The 26,004-nt window shown below is 41.0% G+C and overlaps 1 protein-coding gene across 1 annotated transcript in view; it reads right to left on the bottom strand.

Moving 5' to 3' along the window:
- Positions 1–25,472, bottom strand: part of LOC117528659 (transmembrane protease serine 9-like) — a 68,632-nt gene extending 43,160 nt beyond the window's left edge. Inside the window, exons 1-2 of the mRNA XM_034191288.1 lie at positions 25,366–25,472; positions 7,224–7,244 (exon numbers count right to left, since the gene is read on the bottom strand). Coding sequence (XP_034047179.1) covers positions 7,224–7,244; positions 25,366–25,420 — 76 coding nt within the window. The 5' untranslated portion in view covers positions 25,421–25,472. The remainder of the gene's footprint in view (positions 1–7,223; positions 7,245–25,365) is intronic.
- Between the last annotated feature and the right edge of the window lie 532 nt (positions 25,473–26,004).

Here is a 26,004-nt window from a genome sequence, read left to right as displayed (position 1 = left end):
GGATTCAGTTCAAGATGTGGACAGAAGCTTCCATACACATTATTATTTCAGCTTTTCTTCATTTACTGTTGGACCTTCAGTGAGTCGTCAGTTTCCATGGATCGAGATGAATGCAACAACACATGAGCTGTCATTCATTGTGGCCACGCCCCTAATGTCTTAGGATAACTGTTTTTTACATTCTGGGACATTTTAAACCATGTGGAAGGTTCCAGGTGAGCCAAAGAACTGATGGAACTACTTGTAAAAGCTCCTCAGCGTCATAGTGTGAGGTTGATGGGGGAACCTCTGCTATAATTAAGTACATACTTGTACAAGCAGTACGTTCTTGCTTTGGATTATCATTTTCCCTGCAGTTAAAGGTAAAGAAACACTGATTCTAGAGGTATAAATCCAAGCAAACATTCCCCAATTATCAGATAAATATGCCACTTCATTCTAACATTCAAAATAAACGTACTTTATCGACAAAAAAAGATCTGTTCATTGATTTTAGAAAACATGCCCACATACATTATGTCACAATAGAACATGTGCAGTCATATATAAATGCTGACTCAAATGCTGACTCATGTCAGCCCAGTCTCACGTTCTTCTTCTTTTTTTTTTTTTTTGTGCTTCCGTCACGAAATGAGTCAAATTTTAGTGACAGGGTTTTTTTTTTTTTTAACTCAATGTTACTAAAGCTGGGTTTACACTGTGCGAGTTTTGGGCCTTTTTCAGCCGAATTTTCACATGTGCAAGAATTCTTGATCGCGCAGAGTTTCAGCTTAATCGTGCATCCTGCATCGTGTAGTATACACGGAGTAACGAGCTGCTTTTAACCTCTCACAACCACTTCCTGATCGGCAATCGTATGGTTGGATGAAAATCAAACCTGTGAGGGTATCGCGCTGTTGAAGCAGCGCTACAAGCGTCGACGAGCTGATGTGCAAACACCGGAGAGAGCATAAACAGCAGCAGCTTCTGTTTCTTTCTTCCCCCTTCAACTCATGTAATGTTTTGTATTGTTTTTTTATTTGTTTTGGGTTTTTTTTACTTTGATGTCTCCCATCAAGAGTTTTTTGTAAAAATAAGAAATGTAAATAAAGTTTGAAAAAAGAAGAAAAAAGCGTCTATTTTATGTTTTGCTTCTGGAAACACAAGTCCGACGTGTGGTTTTTGAACGTACAATGTGAGCAGTCAGATCGCATCAGAGCATCGGGTCGTATAGAGGGTTTTCAATCACGTGACCGATTTGCTGCAGGACAGGTGTTGTCTCCATTCTGGATTACAAGGAGGCTGGCGCGTGATAGAAAAATGGAGAGAATGCACGGTTATTGCGATACTTTAAATCCTTGAGATAAAGCTATTTATCGTGATAGATGTGTAACAGTTGGTTCAGTGGATCCGTATCTTATACCAGATAGTGAATTTAGTGATGTAACGAACCGGCCAACAGTGTCACACTGTGATATTGTGACCCAGGAAGCCTCCGACCAGGTCAGCCTCACCGGCCTCCTGCAGAGCATCACAGCGGAGCTCTGAAAGTGGAGGTCGTCTTGAAGTCCTGAGCGATTTCTCTCATCAGGCGCTAGAAGGGCAGCTTGCGGATCAGCAGCTCGGTGCTTGAGGACCACAATGTAAATAAGCATCCACATTGGAAGAATTCTTGTGTTATCCTCGGTAGTATTTTTATGTATTCTTATATAATTTTATTGCCAAATAAAATAAAATAAAATTCTGGGAGCAGTGGATTTCTGGTAGCGGCGGATCTCTCTCAGCGCCACAGTGCCGTGAGGCTTCTTCACACTGACGTTGAAGCTTCGCCAAATGCACGTAGTGTATCACAGCGGCCACCACGTCATAATCCAGAATGGGTGCGGGACACAAAATGACGTGACCGATACGTCACATGAAAACCCTCTATAGTGTGAGAACATAAATCGTGCGCTCTGAACTTTTACACCGTGCGGTGTTGTTGTACAGTTTGAGCTGGAGCCGAGTACAATGATTGAAAATAATCGTACAGTGTCTGCTCAGCTTCACCCTACTGCCATCCCCAACGTTAACCTTAACCATCCCCAACACACCCCACCCCCCCACTTCTCTTTTAATTTTGTGCAGTCATCACAGAATGAATGAGAATGAATTTGTGCTGCCGTGACAAAAATGAGGCGCTTTTCATGACAATATCATGAACATTTCATGCTCCTGAATCACGACATGTTGTGAGACTGGGTTGTTCATGTCACTGACTCAAGTGAGTTTTGAAGAAAACGGTGTGTAAAATGCAGCACCAGTGACTGTACAATCTGAGGAAACTGTTCGACTTCCACACGGCTGTATTTTATCAAACTGATTCTATGAAAAAACATAGAATCAGTGTATTCATTTTCTTTGATCTCATGGTTGATGGTCTGTCTGTAAAGAAACAAGAATTCTCTGCACCAAATTGTGAAAAGGTCTTTTAAACTGACTGGTGAGTCCCAGCCGATGGTGGCGTCTCTGTACAGGCAGTTACAGCGGACTGCCAACGCCATTTTAAATGACAAACTGCAACTTTGGCACAGTGAGTTTGAGCTTCTTCCCTCTGGAAGGTTTTAATGCCAAGATATAAAATCAAACACTATGAAAACACTTTTTGTCCAGCTGCTGTCACACTGCTGAACAGCCTGTTGAAAAATACACAATTATTACACAAGCTCATTTTGAAGCAGTGAGTGAGTGAGTGAGTGAGTGAGTGAGTGAGTGGGCAGCTTTAACTTTTTTTTATTGTTATTTAACAGACATTTAATATTTTGATGAGCCCTGGAGATCTTTGTCTTGTTTTATTTTTTACCCGTCTAATATGTTTAGTCCTTCGTGATCCTTTGTCTGTGACGTCTGTTATTACCTCCACCAATGTTTTAGCACCTGTCTGTAGTTTTGTTAAAGTCGTTCAACAACACTGTTGCTCTCTTGGTTTCTTTGTTTATATGTTTGTTTGTTCGTTTGTTCACCTTAAATTTGGCGTATTTTTCATCTGATTGACTTGAAATTTGGTGAAAGCATACAGAATGGCAGTGTCTATAGGTCTGTGTTTTTTGTTTTTTTTTTGGAATGAAAGGCCACCTTGTGGCAAAAACTTTCTGTTATTGTCGTGATTTTTGCTTCAAGATGGCACGCATGCAGCTGGCAAGTGCGACACAGCAGTGGGTATTATCAAGCAGACCTACTCAATCCAAAATTCTTCAGTTTTGGATATATACATACACGCACACAATTTGAGCAACGGATCTTCTGCAAATTTGTCTGAGGTGAGCAGTGGTGGGCACACTTCCGATAATCCGATAACAGATAATTATCGAAGATAATGTTTTTCATTATTGGATTATGTTTTTAGATAAATTTGAAAACCATCATCGGACTAATTATCTTCCGATGAATTACCATCCGATAACTTTTAGACCGATAATGTACTAAACTAAGCTGAACAGTGAAAAACATTTTTAAAACTGCTAAAGCTGTTGAGACCCACCTGTTAAAAGTTTCCTAATAGGCATGTTGTTCTACCCTCTGCAAACAGAAACCAATCTATCGTCTGTAAGCAAAGGAGAACTGGTGACCAAAAAAAAAGTAATTTCCTTTAACACCATACTAATGTAATCGCAATGTCACCAAGTCATCCAGAGGCATACATGTTTAACTTATGGTTCAAATTTTAACCACTCATTTTAGACAAGTTATTTAAAATTATTGTCATGTCTGAAGTTTATAAAGTGAAAATATCAGATATATGTTTTCATTTTAAAGCGTGTGTACATGGCCTTATGTCTGTGAAAGGCACTATATAAATAAATTTACTTACTTAATACTAATATTGAGTGCACGTTTAACAACATCATAAAAGTTTTAAAACATGCAATTGCGATGACACTTCCAGGGCGCTGTAAAAATGCCTGTTTTTACAAATAAAAATGGAATATTTTACAAGAGCACATTTATCTTTAAACCAACACATGACACACGTCACATTAACGTGTTGGTTTACATAATGGATTACTGAACCAATCACTGTTTAGCACTTTTACCCAAAATGCTTTGCAGTCTGTGTTTGTTACAAAACCTCAGAATTAGTGCCTTATTCAACATTAAAAGATATATGTTATATTTTAACTTTATACAAATGACAGAATTGACATTAATGGAGTTATTCTATCAGTATTTTCAAAAAACCATAAGTTAGTATGACTTTATTTTTCAAGACCTCCGCCTGACCGGAGTGTTGAAATCGATAAGGAGTTGGCCTTATGGCTGCTCTTGGTGTGCTTCTGTGGTGAGAGTGTTCCAGCAGGAGCAGAATGTTGAAAGAAAAATGATTATGATTAGTTAAGAGTTGATTTTGTGGGTGCTGTCAGAATTTGTCTGTGCTGCTTCCTGCAGGGGGCAGCATGGTCAAACATTCTTGCTTATTCTTTAAGTCTTTTACTGCTGTTGATGCTTTCAAAAGCGATCGTGTTAAAAATCAATTTCAGCTGTTTAGTAACTGCAAATGTCCTATAGACAACACCGGAATTTATTGGTTATCGATTATCTGTAACTTCCGATACATTTTTGGGTGGTTTATCGGTTTATCTTTATCAAAGATAATTTTTCAGTTATCTGTTATTGAAGTTAATTTTTTGGTTATCTGTGCCCACCACTGGAGGTGAGAGTAATTAAAAATAAAATATGATGCTAGTGCACTGCTGAAAGCTTATGACTGGCTAACATTAGGTTAGCCTTTTAGCCTGTAGCTACAGAATCACTCAGTCAAGCTGAGCAAACACTTTTTATTTATAATTTGCTCAATCAATTTTTATTTTTAACAAATAACGCTACACAGTTTCAAGAAAATATTCAACTTTAAATAACATTTTTTTGTTAAATTTTTTAAACTGTTTCATGTTTTCATGTTTATATTTTAAGAAATATATTTCTTCACTTGTCCCACATCAAGAATATTTCAAGACCTTTCAACAAGACAATTTTTCATATTTTGTTACAAAAGTTTTACTGAAGATTCACATCTTGATAGTTAAGGTTTGCCAAAGTCAAAGGTCAAAGTCAGGAAAAATCTTGGAAAATTGGAAAAATCCTTATCTTGAACATTGAATGAATTTTCAAAAATTCATAACTTCAAAATTTCAAAAAAGATCACATTTCTATAATATTTGAAAGCATTATGTAGGGTGGTATCTTTTATCACCTGAGTTTGATCCGGATTACAGATTTTATGGCCATTTAAATTTAACACTGAAAAAAACATTGAATGCATGTTTTACATTATATTTTAATCCTGCCCCAATCACTCTCATATTTGTAAGTGAGGTGCAGACTGGCACTCAGTATCACCTGAGAAAGTTTGATCCATATCTCATCCAGATTGTGGATTTTGTGGATATTTGAATTTAATATTGAAAAGCCCATCAAATCAAATCAAATCAATTTAATTTATATAGCGCCAAATCACAACAAACAGTTGCCCCAAGGCGCTTCATATTGCAAGGCAAAAGCCATACAATAATCACAGAAAAACCCCAACGGTCAAAACGACCCCCTATGAGCAAGCACTTGGCGACAGTGGGAAGGAAAAACCCCCTTTTAACAGGAAGAAACCTCCAGCAGAACCAGGCTCAGGGAGGGGCAGTCTTCTGCTGGGACTGGTTGGGGCTGAGGGAGAGAACCAGGAAAAAGACATGCTGTGGAGGGGAGCAGAGATCAATAACTAATGATTAAATGCAGAGTGGTGCATACAGAGAAAAAAGAGGTGAATAAAAAGAAACAGTGCATCATGGGAACCCCCCAGCAGTCTAAGTCTATAGCAGCATAACTAAGGGATGGTTCAGGGTCACCTGATCCAACCCTAACTATAAGCTTTAGCAAAAAGGAAAGTTTTAAGCCTAATCTTAAAAGTAGAGAGGGTGTCTGTCTCCCTGATCTGAATTGGGAGCTGGTTCCACAGGAGAGGAGCCTGAAAGCTGAAGGCTCTGCCTCCCATTCTACTCTTACAAACCCTAGGAACTACAAGTAAGCCTGCAGTCTGAGAGCGAAGCGCTCTAATGGGGTAATATGGTACTACGAGGTCCCTAAGATAAGATGGGACCTGATTATTCAAAACCTTATAAGTAAGAAGAAGAATTTTAAATTCTATTCTAGAATTAACAGGAAGCCAATGAAGAGAGGCCAATATGGGTGAGATATGCTCTCTCCTTCTAGTCCCCGTTAGTACTCTAGCTGCAGCATTTTGAATTAACTGAAGGCTTTTTAGGGAACTTTTAGGACAACCTGATAATAATGAATTACAATAGTCCAGCCTAGAGGAAATAAATGCATGAATTAGTTTTTCAGCATCACTCTGAGACAAGACCTTTCTAATTTTAGAGATATTGCGTAAATGCAAAAAAGCAGTCCTACATATTTGTTTAATATGCGCTTTGAATGACATATCCTGATCAAAAATGACTCCAAGATTTCTTACAGTATTACTAGAGGTCAGGGTAATGTCATCCAGAGTAAGGATCTGATTAGACACCATGTTTCTAAGATTTGTGGGGCCAAGTACAATAACTTCAGTTTTATCTGAGTTTAAAAGCAGGAAATTAGAGGTCATCCATGTCTTTATGTCTGTAAGACAATCCTGCAGTTTAGCTAATTGGTGTGTGTCCTCTGGCTTCATGGATAGATAAAGCTGGGTATCATCTGCGTAACAATGAAAATTTAAGCAATACCGTCTAATAATAATTAGACGGTATACATTTGGCATATTCGGCCATTTGGCATACATTTTGCATTATATCTCAATCACCCTCAATCATTATATTATTATACCTCAATCATTCTCATTTGTGACAATGAGGTGCAAAGTGGCACTCTCAGTGAACAGACAAAGCTTGATCTGCATCTGATCCATATTTCGTATTAGCGGATATTTGATATTAACGTTGAAAAGCCTATTTGATCGATATTTTGGTGGAGGTTTGAGCTCTATGAGTGCGGTGCTCTAGTTAAGTCAGTGGATGCTTTGGATGTTTTAATTGCAGACCAAATCTACGTGTAATGTAAACTTAACTGTATGTTACCTGATACAGTTTTTGAACAAGGTGCATGTAAAGTGCTGAATTGACACTTCAGTCCAACCCCAGTCCAACAGGTTCCTTTATTTCCTTTATTCTTTTTGGAACTTGTGGAAAAATAGGAGAAAAGTGGGACCAGAAACTTACCTCCTATTTGTGCATGAGATCCTGAAAAACAGAAAAAAGAAACATCTTCAAACATGAATCCAGTGTAAATTGACTTAGAATATGTGACAGTTTTCTTCTCAGTTCAATTTATTTAGACAGAAAAACATCAAACACAGACTGGGAAACTGTATGATAAGAGGGAAAAACATGAATTAGAATTAGACAATAGCATGATTCATTTTAGCCTTGTTTTCTGAACAGATTTAGGTGGTTGTTTGCAGTGGGTGTGGTGGACCAATGGGTAGTGTGTTTGCTTCCACAGGTTCCTGGTTCAAATCCACCCCTGCCCATTATCCATGTGGAGATACATCAGGAAGGGCATCCGATGTAAAAGTTGTGCCAGATCTGCTGTGGTGACCCTGACTGCAGACCTGACTGGAGAAGCCAAAGGGATTCACTTTTTAGGTATTTGTAAGAAATCAGATCGTACAAATTGTATTTTTTATGTGTTCAAAGTTTTTTTAATAGACTACTAAAAGTTAACTGAGCTAAGGTATACAGTATATTGGAAAGGCTGCAGAACTGTAGTATTTTTCCATCCATTCATTGGGCCTCATGTATCAACGTTGTGCACTTTTGGCGTAAATTTACGGTGTAAATTTGAAGCACACCAAAGTTGCCGTGACATGTATCAAGCAGTGCGCACCTGCCCATACCAGCGTATGCCCGACGTGACCTTGATAAATGCGGCGGGTGAAAACAATCGTAATTATAATAAACACGTCCATAAATATTCAGACTCTGCTTCAGACACACCCTCGTTTTACGACATGGAAGCCAGGAAGACGGCAAAGAAAAAGAACTCCACCAATCACGACGCATGCCAACAGAGCGTCAAAAGCGGCCGTCGTATTAATTGTTTTGTAGTATAATCAAAAAAGCGTTACAGTGGTCCCTCGTTTATCGCAGGAGTTATGTTCTAAAAATAGCCCACAAAAAGCGAAGTTCATGACGTAGTCAACGTTATTTTTTACAATTATTATAGACGTTTTAAAGCTGTAAAAACCCTGTAAAACCACTTTATACACTTTTCTCAATCAGGCATTAACATTTTCTCACTTTTCTCTCATGTGTAAACACTCTCAAAGTTCAAACCTTAGTAGAAAAATAAGACCAACCTGTTTTCAGGCCCAAACATTTGTTTGAGAAATAAAAATAGAATGTTTTCCTATAAATATGATGGCTTTTAGAACTAACTAATTTAATTTTAACGATCAACCTACGAGGTTGGACACATAAGAAATTATTAATAGTGACTGACCAGTATTTCACAGTTCCTCTGATCGCGCCTCTTTGTCCTGACACCGCGCCTTTTTCCACTGAGTCAAACCACGCTGCAGGTGTCTTTTTCCGAGTGAAGAACACAGTTATGGGTAGTTGTTGGTGCTCTTTTTTCTTCTGGGCGAGAAGATTCTTATAAACAGACACGCAGAACACAATGCACTATAAAAAAATAAAGCATGCAAAATTGGACTAAAGAAATCCACGAAACTGCGAGGCCGCGAAAGGTGAACCGCACTATAGCGAGGGATCACTGTATTCTTTTCAATTCAATCAATTTTCAATAAATTTTTTTTTTTTATATAGCGCCAAATCACAACAAACAGTTGCCCCAAGGCGCCTTATATTGTAAGGCAAGGCCATACAATATAAGGTAATAATACAATAATTATGTAAAACCCCAACGGTCAAAACGACCCCCTGTGAGCAAGCACTTGGCTACAGTGGGAAGGAAAAACTCCCTTTTAACAGGAAGAAACCTCCAGCAGAACCAGGCTCAGGGAGGGGCAGTCTTCTGCTGGGACTGGTTGGGGCTGAGGGAGAGAACCAGGAAAAGACATGCTGTGGAGGGGAGCAGAGATTGATCACTAATGATTAAATGCAGAGTGGTGCATACAGAGCAAAAAGAGAAAGAAACAGTGCATCATGGGAACCCCCCCAGCAGTCTACGTCTATAGCAGCATAACTAAGTGATGGTTCAGGGTCACCTGATCCAGCCCTAACTATAAGCTTTAGCAAAAAGGAAAGTTTTAAGCCTAATCTTAAAAGTAGAGAGGGTGTCTGTCTCCCTGATCTGAATTGGGAGCTGGTTCCACAGGAGAGGAGCCTGAAAGCTGAAGGCTCTGCCTCCCATTCTACTCTTACAAACCCTAGGAACTACAAGTAAGCCTGCAGTCTGAGAGCGAAGCACTCTATTGGGGTGATATGGTACTACGAGGTCCCTAAGATAAGATGGGACCTGATTATTCAAACCTTATAAGTAAGAAGAAGAATTTTAAATTCTATTCTAGAATTAACAGGAAGCCAATGAAGAGAGGCCAATATGGGTGAGATATGCTCTCTCCTTCTAGTCCCCGTTAGTACTCTAGCTGCAGCATTTTGAATTAACTGAAGGCTTTTTAGGGAACGTTTAGGACAACCTGATAATAATGAATTACAATAGTCCAGCCTAGAGGAAATAAATGCATGAATTAGTTTTTCAGCATCACTCTGAGACAAGACCTTTCTAATTTTAGAGATATTGCGTAAATGCAAAAAAGCAGTCCTACATATTTGTTTAATATGCGCTTTGAATGACATATCCTGATCAAAAATGACTCCAAGATTTCTCACAGTATTACTAGAGGTCAGGGTAATGCCATCCAGAGTAAGGATCTGGTTAGACACCATGTTTCTAAGATTTGTGGGGCCAAGTACAATAACTTCAGTTTTATCTGAGTTTAAAAGCAGGAAATTAGAGGTCATCCATGTTTTTATGTCTGTAAGACAATCCTGCAGTTTAGCTAATTGGTGTGTGTCCTCTGGCTTCATGGATAGATAAAGCTGGGTATCATCTGCGTAACAATGAAAATTTAAGCAATACCGTCTAATAATACTGCCTAAGGGAAGCATGTATAACGTGAATAAAATTGGTCCTAGCACAGAACCTTGTGGAACTCCATAATTAACTTTAGTCTGTGAAGAAGATTCCCCATTTACATGAACAAATTGTAATCTATTAGACAAATATGATTCAAACCACCGCAGCGCAGTGCCTTTAATACCTATGGCATGCTCTAATCTCTGTAATAAAATTTTATTGTCAACAGTATCAAAAGCAGCACTTAGGTCTAACAGAACAAGCACAGAGATGAGTCCACTGTCCGAGGCCATAAGAAGATCATTTGTAACCTTCACTAATGCTGTTTCTGTACTATGATGAATTCTAAACCCTGACTGAAACTCTTCAAATAGACCATTCCTCTGCAGATGATCAGTTAGCTGTTTTACAACTACCCTTTCAAGAATTTTTGAGAGAAAAGGAAGGTTGGAGATTGGCCTATAATTAGCTAAGATAGCTGGGTCAAGTGTTGGCTTTTTAAGTAATGGTTTAATTGCTGCCACCTTAAAAGCCTGTGGTACATAGCCAACTAACAAAGATAGATTGATCATATTTAAGATTGAAGCATTAAATAATGGTAGGGCTTCCTTGAGCAGCCTGGTAGGAATGGGGTCTAATAAACATGTTGACGGTTTGGATGAAGTAACTAATGAAAATAACTCAGACAGAACAATCGGAGAGAAAGAGTCTAACCAAGATAACGATACATCTTTGGGATGGTTATGAGTAATTTTTTCTCTAATAGTTAAAATTTTGTTAGCAAAGAAAGTCATGAAGTCATTACTAGTTAAAGTTAATGGAATACTCAGCTCAATAGAGCTCTGACTCTTTGTCAGCCTGGCTACAGTGCTGAAAAGAAACCTGGGGTTGTTCTTATTTTCTTCAATTAGTGATGAGTAGAAAGATGTCCTAGCTTTACGGAGGGCTTTTTTATAGAGCAACAGACTCTTTTTCCAGGCTAAGTGAAGATCTTCTAAATTAGTGAGACGCCATTTCCTCTCCAACTTACGGGTTATCTGCTTTAAGCTACGAGTTTGTGAGTTATACCACGGAGTCAGGCACTTCTGATTTAAAGCTCTCTTTTTCAGAGGAGCTACAGCATCCAAAGTTGTCTTCAATGAGGATGTAAAACTATTGACGAGATACTCTATCTCACTCACAGAGTTTAGGTAGCTACTCTGCACTGTGTTGTTATATGGCATTAGAGAACATAAAGAAGGAATCATATCCTTAAACCTAGTTACAGCGCTTTCTGAAAGACTTCTAGTGTAATGAAACTTATTCCCCACTGCTGGGTAGTCCATCAGAGTAAATGTAAATGTTATTAAGAAATGATCAGACAGAAGGGAGTTTTCAGGGAATACTGTTAAGTCTTCTATTTCCATACCATAAGTCAGAACAAGATCTAAGATATGATTAAAGTGGTGGGTGGACTCATTTACATTTTGAGCAAAGCCATTTGAGTCTAATAATAGATTAAATGCAGTGTTGAGGCTGTCATTCTCAGCATCTGTGTGGATGTTAAAATCGCCCACTATAATTATCTTATCTGAGCTAAGCACTAAGTCAGACAAAAGGTCTGAAAATTCACAGAGAAACTCACAGTAACGACCAGGTGGACGATAGATAATAACAAATAAAACTGGTTTTGGGGACTTCCAATTTGGATGGACAAGACTAAGAGTCAAGCTTTCAAATGAATTAAAGCTCTGTCTGGGTTTTTGATTAAGTAATAAGCTGGAATGGAAGATTGCTGCTAATCCTCCGCCCCGGCCCGTGCTACGAGCATTCTGACAGTTAATGTGACTCGGGGGTGTTGACTCATTTAAACTAACATATTCATCCTGCTGTAACCAGGTTTCTGTAAGGCAGAATAAATCAATATGTTGATCAATTATTATATCATTTACCAACAGGGACTTAGAAGAGAGAGACCTAATGTTTAATAGACCACATTTAACTGTTTTAGTCTGTGGTGCAGTTGAAGGTGCTATATTATTTTTTCTTTTTGAATTTTTATGCTTAAATAGATTTTTGCTGGTTGTTGGTGGTCTGGGAGCAGGCACCGTCTCTACAGGGATGGGGTAATGAGGGGATGGCAGGGGGAGAGAAGCTGCAGAGAGGTGTGTAAGACTACAACTCTGCTTCCTGGTCCCAACCCTGGATAGTCACGGTTTGGAGGATTTAAGAAAATTGGCCAGATTTCTAGAAATGAGAGCTGCTCCATCCAAAGTGGGATGGATGCCGTCTCTCCTAACAAGACCAGGTTTTCCCCAGAAGCTTTGCCAATTATCTATGAAGCCCACCTCATTTTTTGGACACCACTCAGACAGCCAGCAATTCAAGGAGAACATGCGGCTAAACATGTCACTCCCGGTCCGATTGGGGAGGGGCCCAGAGAAAACTACAGAGTCCGACATTGTTTTTGCAAAGTTACACACCGATTCAATGTTAATTTTAGTGACCTCCGATTGGCGTAACCGGGTGTCATTACTGCCGACGTGAATTACAATCTTACCAAATTTACGCTTAGCCTTAGCCAGCAGTTTCAAATTTCCTTCAATGTTGCCTGCTCTGGCCCCCGGAAGACAATTGACTATGGTTGCTGGTGTCGCTAAATTCACATTTCTCAAAACAGAGTCGCCAATAACCAGAGTTTGATCCTCAGCGGGTGTGTCGTCGAGTGGGGAAAAACGGTTAGAAATGTGAACGGGTTGGGGGTGTACACGGGGCTTCTGTTTAGAACTACGCTTCCTCCTCACAGTCACCCAGTCGGCCTGCTTTCCCGGCTGCTCGGGATCTGCCAGGGGGGAACTAACGGCGGCTAAGCTACCTTGGTCCGCACCGACTACAGGGGCCTGGCTAGCTGTAGAATTTTCCACGGTGCGGAGCCGAGTCTCCAATTCGCCCAGCCTGGCCTCCAAAGCTACGAATAAGCTACACTTATTACAAGTACCATTACTGCTAAAGGAGGCCGAGGAATAACTAAACATTTCACACCCAGAGCAGAAAAGTGCGGGAGAGACAGGAGAAGCCGCCATGCTAAATCGGCTAAGAGCTAGTAGCTGCGCTAAGCTAGCGGATTCCTAAAAACACGCAAAGTGAATAATGTGTAAATAATTTAGAGGTGATTCAGCAGAAGGAGTGCTTTAGTTAAGGCACGTGAAGATTACACTGTGAAACAAATCGTAATCTAGATAACTAGATCAATCTAACTGCGCAGATTAAACAGCTAACAGATACAGAAAAACACCGCTGTGCTCCGGAACAGGAAGTGATACAATACCGCAGTGAGAGCCAACCACCAGTAGAGGCAAGCAAGAGCCTCTACTGGTGCTCAAGTTAAGCATCTTCCAATCTCATAGTCCTACTTACAGTTGTATGTAAAAGTTTGGGCCCCCCTGATGATTTCTATGATTTTCCTTTATAAATCATTGGTTGTTTTGATGAGCAATTTCAGTTAAATATATCATATAGCAGACAAACACAGTGATATTTGAGAAGTGAAATGAAGCTTATAGGATTTACAGAAAGTGTGCAATAATTCTTTAAACAAAATTAGGCAGGTGCATAAATTTGGGCACCCCAACAGAAAATATACATCAATATTTAGTAGATCCTCCTTTTGCAGAAATAACAGCCTCTAAACCCTTTCCTTTGCTTCCAATGAGAGTCTGGATTCTGGTTGAAGGTATTTTGGACCATTCTTCTTTACAAAACATCTCAGGTTTGTTGGTTTCCGAGCATGGACAGCCCGCTTAAATCACACCACAGATTTTCAATAATATTCAGGTCTAGGGACTGAGATGGCCATTCCAGAATGTTGTACTTAGAATGCCTTAGTAGATTTTGAGCAGTGTTTAGGGTCATTTTCTTGTTGAAAGACAGCCCTGGCGCAACTTCAACTTTGTCACTGATTCATGAACATTGTTCTCAAGAATCGGCTGATATTGACTGGAATCCATGTGACCCTCAACTTTAACAAGATTCCCAGTACCTGCACTGGCCACACAGCCACACAGCATGATGGAGCCACCTCCAAATTTTACTGTAGGTAGCAAGTGTTTTTCTTGGAATGCTGTCTTCTTTTTCTGCCATGCATACCACCCCTTGTTATGTCCAAATAACTCAATTTTAGCTTCATCAGTCCACAGCACCTTATTCCAAAATGAAGCTGGCTTGTCCAAATGTGCTTTAGCATACCTCAAGCGACTCTGTTTGTGGTGTATATGCAGAAAAGGCTTCCTCTGCATTACAGCATCATCATGCTAATGATGCTGTAATGCTGTAATGTAACGTGCGCTGTATAGTTGAACGACGTACAGACACTATCTGCAGCAAGATCATGTTGTAGGTCATTGGAGCAGTCTATGGGTTGACTATGACTGTATCACCATCCTTCGCTTCATCTTATCTGAGATTTTTCTTTGCCTGCCACTTCGGGCTTTAACTAGTACTGTGCCTGCGGGCTTACATTTTCTCAATATGTTCCTCACAGTGGAAACTGACAGCTGAAATCTCTGAGATAGCTTTTTGTATCCTTCCCCTAAACTGTGATGTTGAACAATCTTTGTTTTCAGGTCATCTGAGAGTCGTTTAGAGGCTCCCATGCTGACACTCATTAGAAGAGATGGAAAGAGGGGAAACATTTGCAAATGGCCACCTTAAATACCCTTTCTCATGATTGGACTCACCTGTGTAAGGAGGTCAAGGGTCAATGAGCTTACCAAACCAATTTTGTTTTCCACTAATTAGTGCTAAATGTATTCAAATCAATAAAATGACAACGGTGCCCAAATTTATGCACCTGCCCAGTTTTGTTTAAATAATTATTGCACTTTCTGTAAATACTAGAAAACTTAATTTCACTTCTCAAATATCAGTGTGTTCATCTGCTATATGATATATTTAACTGAAATTTCTGATCCAGACAACCAATGATTTATAAAGGAAAATCGTGAAAATTATTAGGGGTGCCCAAACGTTTGCATACAACTGTACTTATTTGAAATGAGTGTCCATATCAGGTTGATGAAAACTGAGTTTGGTTAACTTAACATACTTAATTCATTTGTATGTTATCATTTACAGTGTGGACCACAGATGTAAGTTCGCCATTGTCATGGTGGGAGTGACACGGGAGTGGTTGGAATGCATTTCTGGAGCACTTTTCCATCTGATTCAGATTCTTTAAGCCCTGGTCCTACCGAATAATGAAAGCTGAATAATGAGCCACGTAGCATGTTTTTTTTTTTTTTTTTTGGTACGAGTCCAGTTATTCAACAACCGTGGGAGAATAGTGGCACTGAGAGGCTCTTAGAGGCAGAATATTTGGTTAATGAGGCTCATTTCTGAGCGTGGAGCTAATTTCAAGAAGTTCAAAATTTGGCAACAACAGCATGGGGCAGTTTGTGCACGAGGCACTACGAGGACAAACGAGGATTATAGAGGCATGTTTGTGGTGAGGACGAGGCTGTTAAAAGGCCATTATCCGAGCACCTGGCAGACTGGCTATTTTGGACAGGTTATTTTGGCTCCGCCCTCTCGCGCACTTCGTCGCGACAGTCCCATCTGCTTTGTGTGCTGGACACTGTATATAAAATAATTATTTTGCAGCAGATTAATCATTTTCTGTGAGTTTGGATGTTGAAAATGCCTCTAATCGCTTCTAGAATCACAGTGGACTGTTTCAGCAAGACCCTTTTTTCGTGTCTCCCTCGTGGGCTGCATGAGGTGGAGAACATGCGAGGTCTATTAGAAAAGTATACGACCTTATTATTTTTTTCAAAAACCATATGGATTTGATTCATATGTTTTTACGTCAGCCAAGCTTGAACCTTCGTGCGCATGCGTGAGTTTTTCCACGCCTGTCAGTTGCGTCATTCGCCTGTGAGCACGCCTTGTGGGAGGAGTGGTCCAGCCCTCACGGCGGATTTTCATTGTCAGGAAATAGCGGAATGATTTGGGCTTTTTTTCCATCAGAATTTTTTCAGAAACTGTTAGACATGATCAGCTCTCCACAATTTCTCTTATACTCACTGGGCTGGTAAGCATTAAAAGCCGAGATAGGCATGTCCCAACTTGTCCCCTGGCACTCCGAAACAGAGGTGTTCCTTTGTCTCGCTCAATCAGCGAATCGGTCGTGACGCGCAAAGCCTCCGCGCGGCTTTCCATGACAAAATCTCTTGTTAAAAGTGAAATCTGCCAGATGTCCAGCTCTTGTGATAACCAGAGAAATTGCACACGATGGTCCCGGCTCCACACAGCCATCCGTTTAGAAATGATGTGGTGTTTTCTGCCTCTCGATCGCGGCTCGGAGTGCGGCACGCCGTGCGCCATTGTGGGCAGTCCTTAAAGCTGTCGTAACACTCCTTATTCTCTGTGAAGCCCATAAAATTTTCACCGAAAGCCAGATAAATTTTTCGAATGGTTTCCAGCTGCCTGTCTCTAACAGTTTCTGAAAAAATTCTGATGGAAAAAAAGCCCAAATCATTCCGCCATTTCCTGACAATGAAAATCCGACGAGGGGGCTGGACCACTCCTCCCACAAGGCGTGCTCACTGGCGAATGACGCAACCGACAGGCGTGGAAAAACTCACGCATGCGCACAAAGGTTCAAGCTTGGCTGACGTAAAAACATATGAATCAAATCCATATGGCTTTTGAAAAAAATAATAAGGTCGGATACTTTTCTAATAGACCTCGTACACAGGTGATTTTACTGTGAATGAGCTGTGGTTCGGTTCCAGCTTGTCTGGTTGTGGAGGTGTTTTGTGTTGTGGCTTTTTTTGAGGTGGGGGGAGTGATCCACACAGGTGCAGGTGTATATAATTCAAGGGTGTCTTTTTTTTTTTCTTTTTTTTTTTGGTCACAGAGAAACCTCTCCACAGCAGTTCTTTTTCCTTCATCATTTTTTCGACCTTTCACTGGGTGCACACGCAGAACTGCTGCATTTAGTGACTCTGGAACACAGGTGAACTGCAGCCTGATGCACAGATGCGCACACCAGCAGACTGCATTTTTTGGACCGCATTTTTTTTGGACAGTGTTTAAAAAAATGTGACAACATCTTGAATGGGTCCTGTGAATTGAAAACCCACACTTTGAAGGGACCATGTGTGGGAGGGGTGGCGGTTTGGACCAAACCCATGCCTAAACGTGCACCAATGTTGTGTTACATGGATCATATGTGGATTGACATGTGGCCACACGAGCCATTCGAGGCTGGACGGGTCTCAAATGACAGGTCATGTTGTATGGCTGGGGGGGCCTGGCTGCTGGTTTGTTTGCCTTTTGTTTCCTCCCAGGTGGCATGCATTTGGGACTGAGTGGCTGTGTTGCTGAGGCTGTTAGGACTTCACCCTGATCACCTGCGACTCGTCAGGACTCACAGCTGAGGTGCATCTGGAGGGATTGGAGTATGTTGGCATTTAAGACTGAAGTGCACAGTGTGCATTTGCCAGAGACTCGACCTTGTGACCAGACGGGTGAGATCGTCGTCTTGGGAGCCATCTCATCAGCAGCGGACGCTGAGAATGTCCAGGTTTGATGCACGGTCTGTGAAAGAGGAGAGGGTGAGGTCTCACGCTCGTCAGCACACTTCCTGAGGTACGTTGGATTTTGTGACTAACAGTTATACAGTCAGTAAATGTGGTGTCCCTCACACCTTATTGTATTGAGCTGTATGTTAGTCATGTATCAGCTTCCACTGCGGTGGTGATTTGTGAACAGGATGTTCCATGCCTGCAGGTTGGAAGCTGATCAGTAATCAAGCCAGGAAGTGTTTGCTGTTTGTACACCTTTAAGTGTTCTGTGTGTAGAGTGTGGACTCACATAATGGTTCCTTCTTTCACAGACTCGGTTGTTGCGGCCACCTGGGGGGTGTCGGCGGGGTCCTTGGGTCCGAAACAGCTTCTGGCTCCGGACCATTAGCGCTGCTGGGAGCGCACCACGCCAGACCGCACCTTTTATTATTATTATGATCACTGTTATGTATTAAATTCAGTTAGCCTTTGTACCGTGCTCTGCTTATTTCATACTGGGTCCTTCAAACGCTGGTCGGTTCTCCGAGCTGCGTCCGACACATAACAGGTCAGTCGTGGCTCATTAGAGGCTGATACCTGTGACATGTGATGTACTTAGAGTCACCTTAGTAGCGGATATGTGATAGATTTATACATGGATCTTGATATGAATAATCACTGAAATTTCTGACAAATCCATACGTGGCTCATAATTCATGGCTTTATTATTTGGTGGGTCCAAGGCTTTAAGCACTTTACAATGATGTCTCTCACACACACACGGTGTCAGCATGCTGCCATGCCAGTGATGTCCAAAGACAATCCAGAAAGGGCCAAGAGGGCAAGATTTCACTGATGAGCTCAGCCCATCTGCTCAAAGTCATGTCAATCAGTGAAATCGCCTGCTGGAGTCAGTGGCTGCAAAAAAAAATCTGCACCGTCTTGGCCCTTTCAAATGCAAATTACTAAACTGCACACTGGAAGCAATTTGAGTATTAAGGACCTCCCAAACGTCCTTGCAATTATCCTCAACAACATGTAATCGAACAGAGAATCCTCATCCTCTGGTCTCGAGTCTCCCCTCTCGAACTTCCAGGCCACCCCCTCCCCAAATAATGTTAGCTGGAAGCAAACTGAGACTCATCACCTTCATCAACCTGCAACATACTGAGACTCATCACCTTCGTTAACCTGCAGCACACTGAGACTCATCACCTTCGTCAACCTGCAGCAAACTGAGACTCATCACCTTCGTTAACCTGCAGCACACTGAGACTCATCACCTTCGTCAACCTGCAGCAAACTGAGACTCATCACCTTCGTTAACCTGCAGCACACTGAGACTCATCACCTTCGTTAACCTGCAGCAAACTGAGACTCATCACCTTCATCAACCTGCAGCAAACTGAGACTCTTCGCTTTCATCGACCTGCAACATACTGAGACTCATCACCTTCATCAACCTGCAACATACTGAGACTCATCACCTTCGTCAACCTGCAGCAAACTGAGACTCATCACCTTCATTAACCTGCAGCACACTGAGACTCATCACCTTGTCAACCTGCAGAAAACTGAGACTAATCACCTTCATCAACCTGCAACATACTGAGACTCATCACCTTCGTTAACCTGCAGCAAACTGAGACTCATCACCTTCATCAACCTGCAGAAAACTGAGACTAATCACCTTCATCAACCTGCAACACACTGAGACTCATCACCTTCGTTAACCTGCAGCACACTGAGACTCATCACCTTCGTCAACCTGCAGCAAACTGAGACTCATCACCTTCGTTAACCTGCAGCACACTGAGACTCATCACCTTCGTTAACCTGCAGCACACTGAGACTCATCACCTTCGTTAACCTGCAGCAAACTGAGACTCATCACCTTCATCAACCTGCAGAAAACTGAGACTAATCACCTTCATCAACCTGCAACATACTGAGACTCATCACCTTCGTTAACCTGCAGCACACTGAGACTCATCACCTTTGTCAACCTGCAGCAAACTGAGACTCATCACCTTCGTTAACCTGCAGCACACTGAGACTCATCACCTTCGTTAACCTGCAGCAAACTGAGACTCATCACCTTCATCAACCTGCAGCAAACTGAGACTCTTCGCTTTCATCGACCTGCAACATACTGAGACTCATCACCTTCGTCAACCTGCAGCAAACTGAGACTCATCACCTTCATTAACCTGCAGCAAACTGAGACTCATCACCTTCATTAACCTGCAGCACACTGAGACTCATCACCTTCGTCAACCTGCAGAAAACTGAGACTCATCACCTTCATAGACCTGCAGCAAACTGAGACTCATCACCTTCATTAACCTGCAGCACACTGAGACTCATCACCTTCGTCAACCTGCAGCAAACTGAGACTCATCACCTTTGTTAACCTGCAGCAAACTGAGACTCATCACCTTCATCAGCCTGCAGCGAACTGAGACTCTTCGCTTTCATCGACCTGCAGCAGACTGAGACTCATCACCTTCATCGACCTGCACCAAACTGAGACTCATCACCTTCATCAACCTGCAGCAAACTGAGACTAATCACCTTCATCAACCTGCAGCACACTGAGACTCATCACCTTCATCAACCTGCAGCACACTGAGACTAATCACCTTCATCAACCTGCAACATACTGAGACTCATCACCTTCATCAACCTGCAGCATACTGAGACTAATCACCTTCATCAACCTGCAACATACTGAGGCTCATCACCTTCATCAACCTGCAGCACACTGAGACTCAGGCAGCTGCTACTACGTAGTAAGTAAAGTGTGATGGTTTGGTACCTGACCTGAGTACCACGTGAACTGCCAAAATAAGGGCTCCAGTGAGGTGGTCGTGATGTAGTATATAGTGCTGACCGTGTGTGTTTGTGTGTGTGTTCACGCACGTGCGCTAACCTAAGGGCCCCAGTGACCTCCCATTTGGTGCCCCCAGTCACCATACTAAGTTTGGTGTACATTGCTTAATCATGGTGGCTGTGCATAGCGAACACACACACACACACACACACACACACACACACACACACACACACACACACACACACACACACACACACACACACACACACACACACACACACACACACACACAGCTTTATATAGGTACGGTCGGACCTACATCACTTACGCTTAGTTACGGCCGCCATTTTGGATCGCCGCTGAAAACAAACAGTACATGCACTCACAACCATTGTTGATATAATCGTCTTTAATGCTGTTTATTTGCAAATGCCTGCCAATTTGGTCATGCCAAATGGCGTATGAGCTTTGATAGGTGTGCAAAGTTGCTGCAGTAAAGTTAAAGTTTGCTGCAGTATATTTGAGGCACTTTGACACTAAGAAATCCTTGTACTGTGAACATCAGGGATGAAAAAATGTCCGCTTTTTTGCGGCTTTCCACTTTTTTCTATCAGGCATCTCGTTGGGCAGCAAGGGGCCCTTGAAGTAAAGCTGTTGGTTTTGTTTCACATTCTCTTCATTTTTCCCCACTAAAACCCTAAAGAGCATATGTCTTGTGAGTAATATTTACCTTTTTATGTTAAACTGACCTGTTATGGTCTTCTGAAACAGTTGATAGATGTATTTTATAACTTAAAAACCGGAGCAATGCTAACACGTTAGCATGTCTGTGGCATTTTCAATGTTAAAGTTAGCATTAAGCTGTCGCCTGTCAGCACATTTGTGTGCTTTGTGTTCAGTAATATGCATATGTCGCGGACATGAATGAGCGAAGCTCGTGAGCATCTCACCATGTCATTGAATGATATGATAAATGATGAGAATAGTGACAAAGGTCAGTTTCAGTTTGTACAGGGGTCAAAAGTTAAAGTTGCTCCATTAATTTTACTCCAGCTGTATTTGTGCTGAATTTGGTGCTTGTATCACCATTTGAAAGATTGTTTCAGTAATCTGCTGCACTAATAAGCCAACAGAGAACCAACTATTGTCTGTTATTTTAAACATGTTTGCACTCTGAAACAGCTAACAGACAGACATGGCAACCTGAATTAGAGGAGAAATGCTGCTTTTAACAACCTGGACCTCATTTCTGACATAAAATACAGTCACTCACCAATATAAATTTGATTAGACGTCCATAGTTCAAACAACGTGTTCAGTTCAAATCTGAAGCAAACATTTTTCTTCTTCTACTAAGATGGATTAGAACTTTTTGTGGTACACAGCACCAGCTACTGGACAGGAGGAACCTAGCAGTCAATGTGACTCACTGATTTGAAAATGCAGCTCTTTCAACCAGACATGCGGTGCCGTGACATGTCAATCATCTATGCCCAGTCAGTTTTCAGGAGTCCAGTGAAACCCTGGCCTCCACTCTAGCTCCACCCATGCCAGGAAGTGTTCAATATTTCCTTTTTTACTGTGACAGAATTTGGCACTTCCTCCCATTTCAAGAGACACTGTAACCTTTGGAACCCTTCTTCAAAATAAGGACATTGAACTGTGTTATAATTTAGTCCTCTGTCTAGCCAAATTCTTTATACACAAAGACTACTCAAATCCCCCCCCCCCCCCCCCCACTTCAAAGGGGTTAATATAATTTGAAATGTATCTAAAATCCCTAAAATGTGTTAAATCAAATAGATATGAAAAAATTTATGATATACAAATGCATAACCCCTTGTATAACAATTGCAATACTATTGTTTTTTTTTTTTTTTCTTTTGTTGTGTTGCACTTTATTTTTTTATTTGTGCGGCCTGCTTTGGTGATGTTATTGAGATGTTTATTACTGCCTCACTTGTTGTGTATCATACACTGGTGTAAATAATTTTTTTTTTTTAAATTTGGCACTTCCTGTTTGAGTGTGAGCTTACCACTGAGTTCCCGTAAGATTCCATTGGATCTTGTCTGTCAATCCAGGACATTTGAACATTTCCTGTTTTACTGTGGCCTTGAATTTTTGCACTTTCTGTTTAGGACGCCCTGTACCATGAGTGAGCTTTGCGCCGCTGCACGACACTTCGCTCATATAATAATTAATGACTCAGCGTTTGTTGACGTAAAACAGTCAAATGCATTGCAAATTGTAATTTGTAATTTGTAATTGTTTATTTTTATTTATATATTGTTGTTTCACAGTGATCCTCACAGTGAGCATCTTAAACTTACCTGGTGACTCCTGGATGTTTACTGTTGAACTATTTATTTGAGGGTTTATTTTGAACATAACAAAAGAAACAAGTGCAGAGTGATTTGTGATGCAGAACAATTTTTCCTTAAAAAAAAAACAAAAAACGAAATGCTTCTTGATAATTTGGTTTGTTTTTATTTGATGTGTGGTTTCCAACTGATTTTCTCATCTATTATTATTGCCCCAAGAAATTTATTTTCATTAACCCTTTCAATTTACACCCCATCTATCTGTATTTGTACTTGCTCATTTGTTCTGCAGTTCCCAAATAACATTATTTTTGTTTTATTTAAGTTTAATGACAATTTGTTTTGGTCAATCCATATTTTCAGTTTGTTCTTTTTTTCAGTGATTTCCTCCAGAACAATCTGCCAAACTAGAAAACTGCTGCATCCTAGTAAGAGCAGAATACTACTAGAGGAGTGATTTTGAATAAGGAAGGTTATGTTTTTTTCTCACCAAAATGGGTACTGCATTCACTGCAGTTTATTGTCTGGAATAGTCCCAGATTGCATTTCAGAGCTTCTAGAATTCAAAATGTCCGGGGTGGGGAATAATTTTGGGTTTCAGATTTTTTGTGTGTTTCACTACTTTCATCCCTGGAACATGAAAATGTGTGGAACTTATTCATAATCAAAAATAAAGCTTGTCCAGTCTGTCTAAGTCAGTCACTGGCAGCAAGATACAGCAAACAAGAAATGGCTTCAAATACAATTTAAATGAGGTAAATTAAAATGAAGTTAATTAAATGTTGACGACAAAAAGGGACCATAATATAATATTATTAATCTTTGTTTCTGTGAAATATTCAGGGCTCTAAAACTGACAAACAACTGAATGCGTCTACCAAACATGTTGGAGTCTAATGACAGTAAATCCAGCCCTTCCTCCTCCAGATATCTGTGAGTTTCTCTGATATCTGCATGCTGCTGTTCTTTCTTTATCTCCATTGTGTAGCATCACACTGGACTGTCCCAAAACTGGTTTTACTGCCTTCAGGAAACTGAGCATTAAACTTCATAAGTTAAAAAGTAAGCTAATACCAAATATTTATAAATAATTCAAATATATGAAGGATATTACTGACTTTCACCTTAAAAAAAAAAAAAAAACTTTTTTATAATGTTGATGATAAAAAAAATTCTATAATTGTGGTGTCCTGAATAAAATCAGCTTCTTAATAATCACATTGTGGTTGAACTAATACCAGCATGTGTCTGTGTTAACAGCTGCTGAATGTTCCTGTTTTTTTCCTTGTCTGCATATATAATAATGGTAAATGCCACACTGTGAGAACCATTTATGAACATTAATACACATATGTGCAATTTATTCTTGCAAGACAGAAGGTATGTAGTGTGTGAGTGAATGTGGTGTGTGTGTGACCCCCATCCGCCCTTACTGATCAGCCTACAACATCCTACTCAAAGCCAACCGACAACTTCTATCAGGAAGGGCCGACCACCAAAACAACACAAAGACAGACAAGAACGAGAGACAAGTGGTGAAGACAATAACTGGGACGTGAGACACCGAGGAGACGGGGCCCCAACCATACAACATCCCAGGACAAACAACCACACATGAACAGTGACAGCAACAGTCTGTTGTCTAATTAGTGAGCATCCATACCCTAATCCAGAACACCGTAGTGTTAATCCCCTTAAGAGCACCCAAAAACCGAATTGTGGTGACGGCCACAAACATGCAACCATCCACACACAGAGACCCAGATCACAGCTAAATATCCGATCACTACTGTGGCTGGTGTGTTGGGCCAAGACAAGAGTACAGAACCTTACTATATGACATGGACCACTCCGACATGTCAGAAGCCACGCGGCCGGCCACGAGCGATGACGGAAATGGGTCCAGGAAGCAGAGCCCCGGGGGAACCAGGAGAAAAGGGGCAGCGGAAGGGCACAGGGGCCAGGAAAGGCAGCCCCCAGAGCCACCGGGCAGCACAGCAAACCAACAGGGGAGCGGCCCGATGGCGCGCGTGTGTGTGTGTGTGTGTGTGTCCACCGTCTCTGGAGAAGAATCCAGTGATGTTCCACCAAATACACACAGCCACTTGCTCGCTGTTTACAGCAAAAAAGTCATAGAAATATTTGGGGAGGCGGATTCTGTCCATGAACTGATGCTGCTGTTGATTATGATGATCTTTTTAAGTTTTTCATAATCGTGTACATTTGAAGTAAAGATGAGCTTCTATTGTAGATGAACAGCAGTTGATGTTAAGCTGGTGTCAGTTCTGTCAGTCACACTGTGTCTGTGACGGTTCATTTTCTTATTATTCATTAGAGTTAATGCTGATATGAGTCTGGCTGAGAGGCTTTCAAAAATATCATTCAGAGTTACACTGTTAATGCAGTTTTACAATTGTGCTATTTTCCATATCCAAAGCTGAGGTGCTACACAGCTGGTCTTTGTTGTTTTTTTTGTTGTTGTTGTTTTTTTGGGGGGTTTTTTGGAGGTTAAATCTATCTTCATGAGGTGACCCCGGCTGCAGTCAGCTGATGTCTTACCTTGGATCAGCAGAGTCAGCAGAGCTGCTGCACACAGAGGGTTGAAGAAAGCCATCAGTGTTCCTTCAGTGTTCCTTCAGTGTTTAGTCTCAAAGAAATAAACTTCCTCTCTCTCCACTTTAAAACACAAACACGCCTCTCTCATTACCCTCTGTTAAATCATGTGACACACCCACATCACCTGCTCAGACATCAAACTCAGGCTTCGGAAATTCTGTTTGACTTCCTTGACTAGAGGAAAGTTCTGAATCAAATCTCACCTGGCAACATTCTTGCTGGCTTCACCTGAAACCTTTCTGCTTGACATGTTTAAATGGGTGGACTCACCGCAGGCGACACACTATGTGGCGCATACGGTTGTTTCCACGATGCACGTCGACATATTTGTCTCATAGACATGTGTGATAACTGGGTCTGAAAGAGCATCATGAACAGGACACAGGTTCATGATGGAGGCCACTTCCACAGACTCCATCATGGACAACACGCGCGGTGCATTGTGGGACAGGACATTATACATACAAGCACGTTAGCATAGACAGTATATCAGTTGCATTTTACTTCTATTTTACACACAGTCTTGCAAATACTGAAAGTCATTTTTTGGTATGTGTATGTATGGTTTTCTTATCCCACGAT

This window comes from Thalassophryne amazonica, chromosome 16, assembly GCF_902500255.1.
Source record: "Thalassophryne amazonica chromosome 16, fThaAma1.1, whole genome shotgun sequence".
Taxonomy (NCBI): Eukaryota; Metazoa; Chordata; class Actinopteri; order Batrachoidiformes; family Batrachoididae; genus Thalassophryne; species Thalassophryne amazonica.
This window is presented reverse-complemented; position numbering and strand designations above follow the sequence as displayed.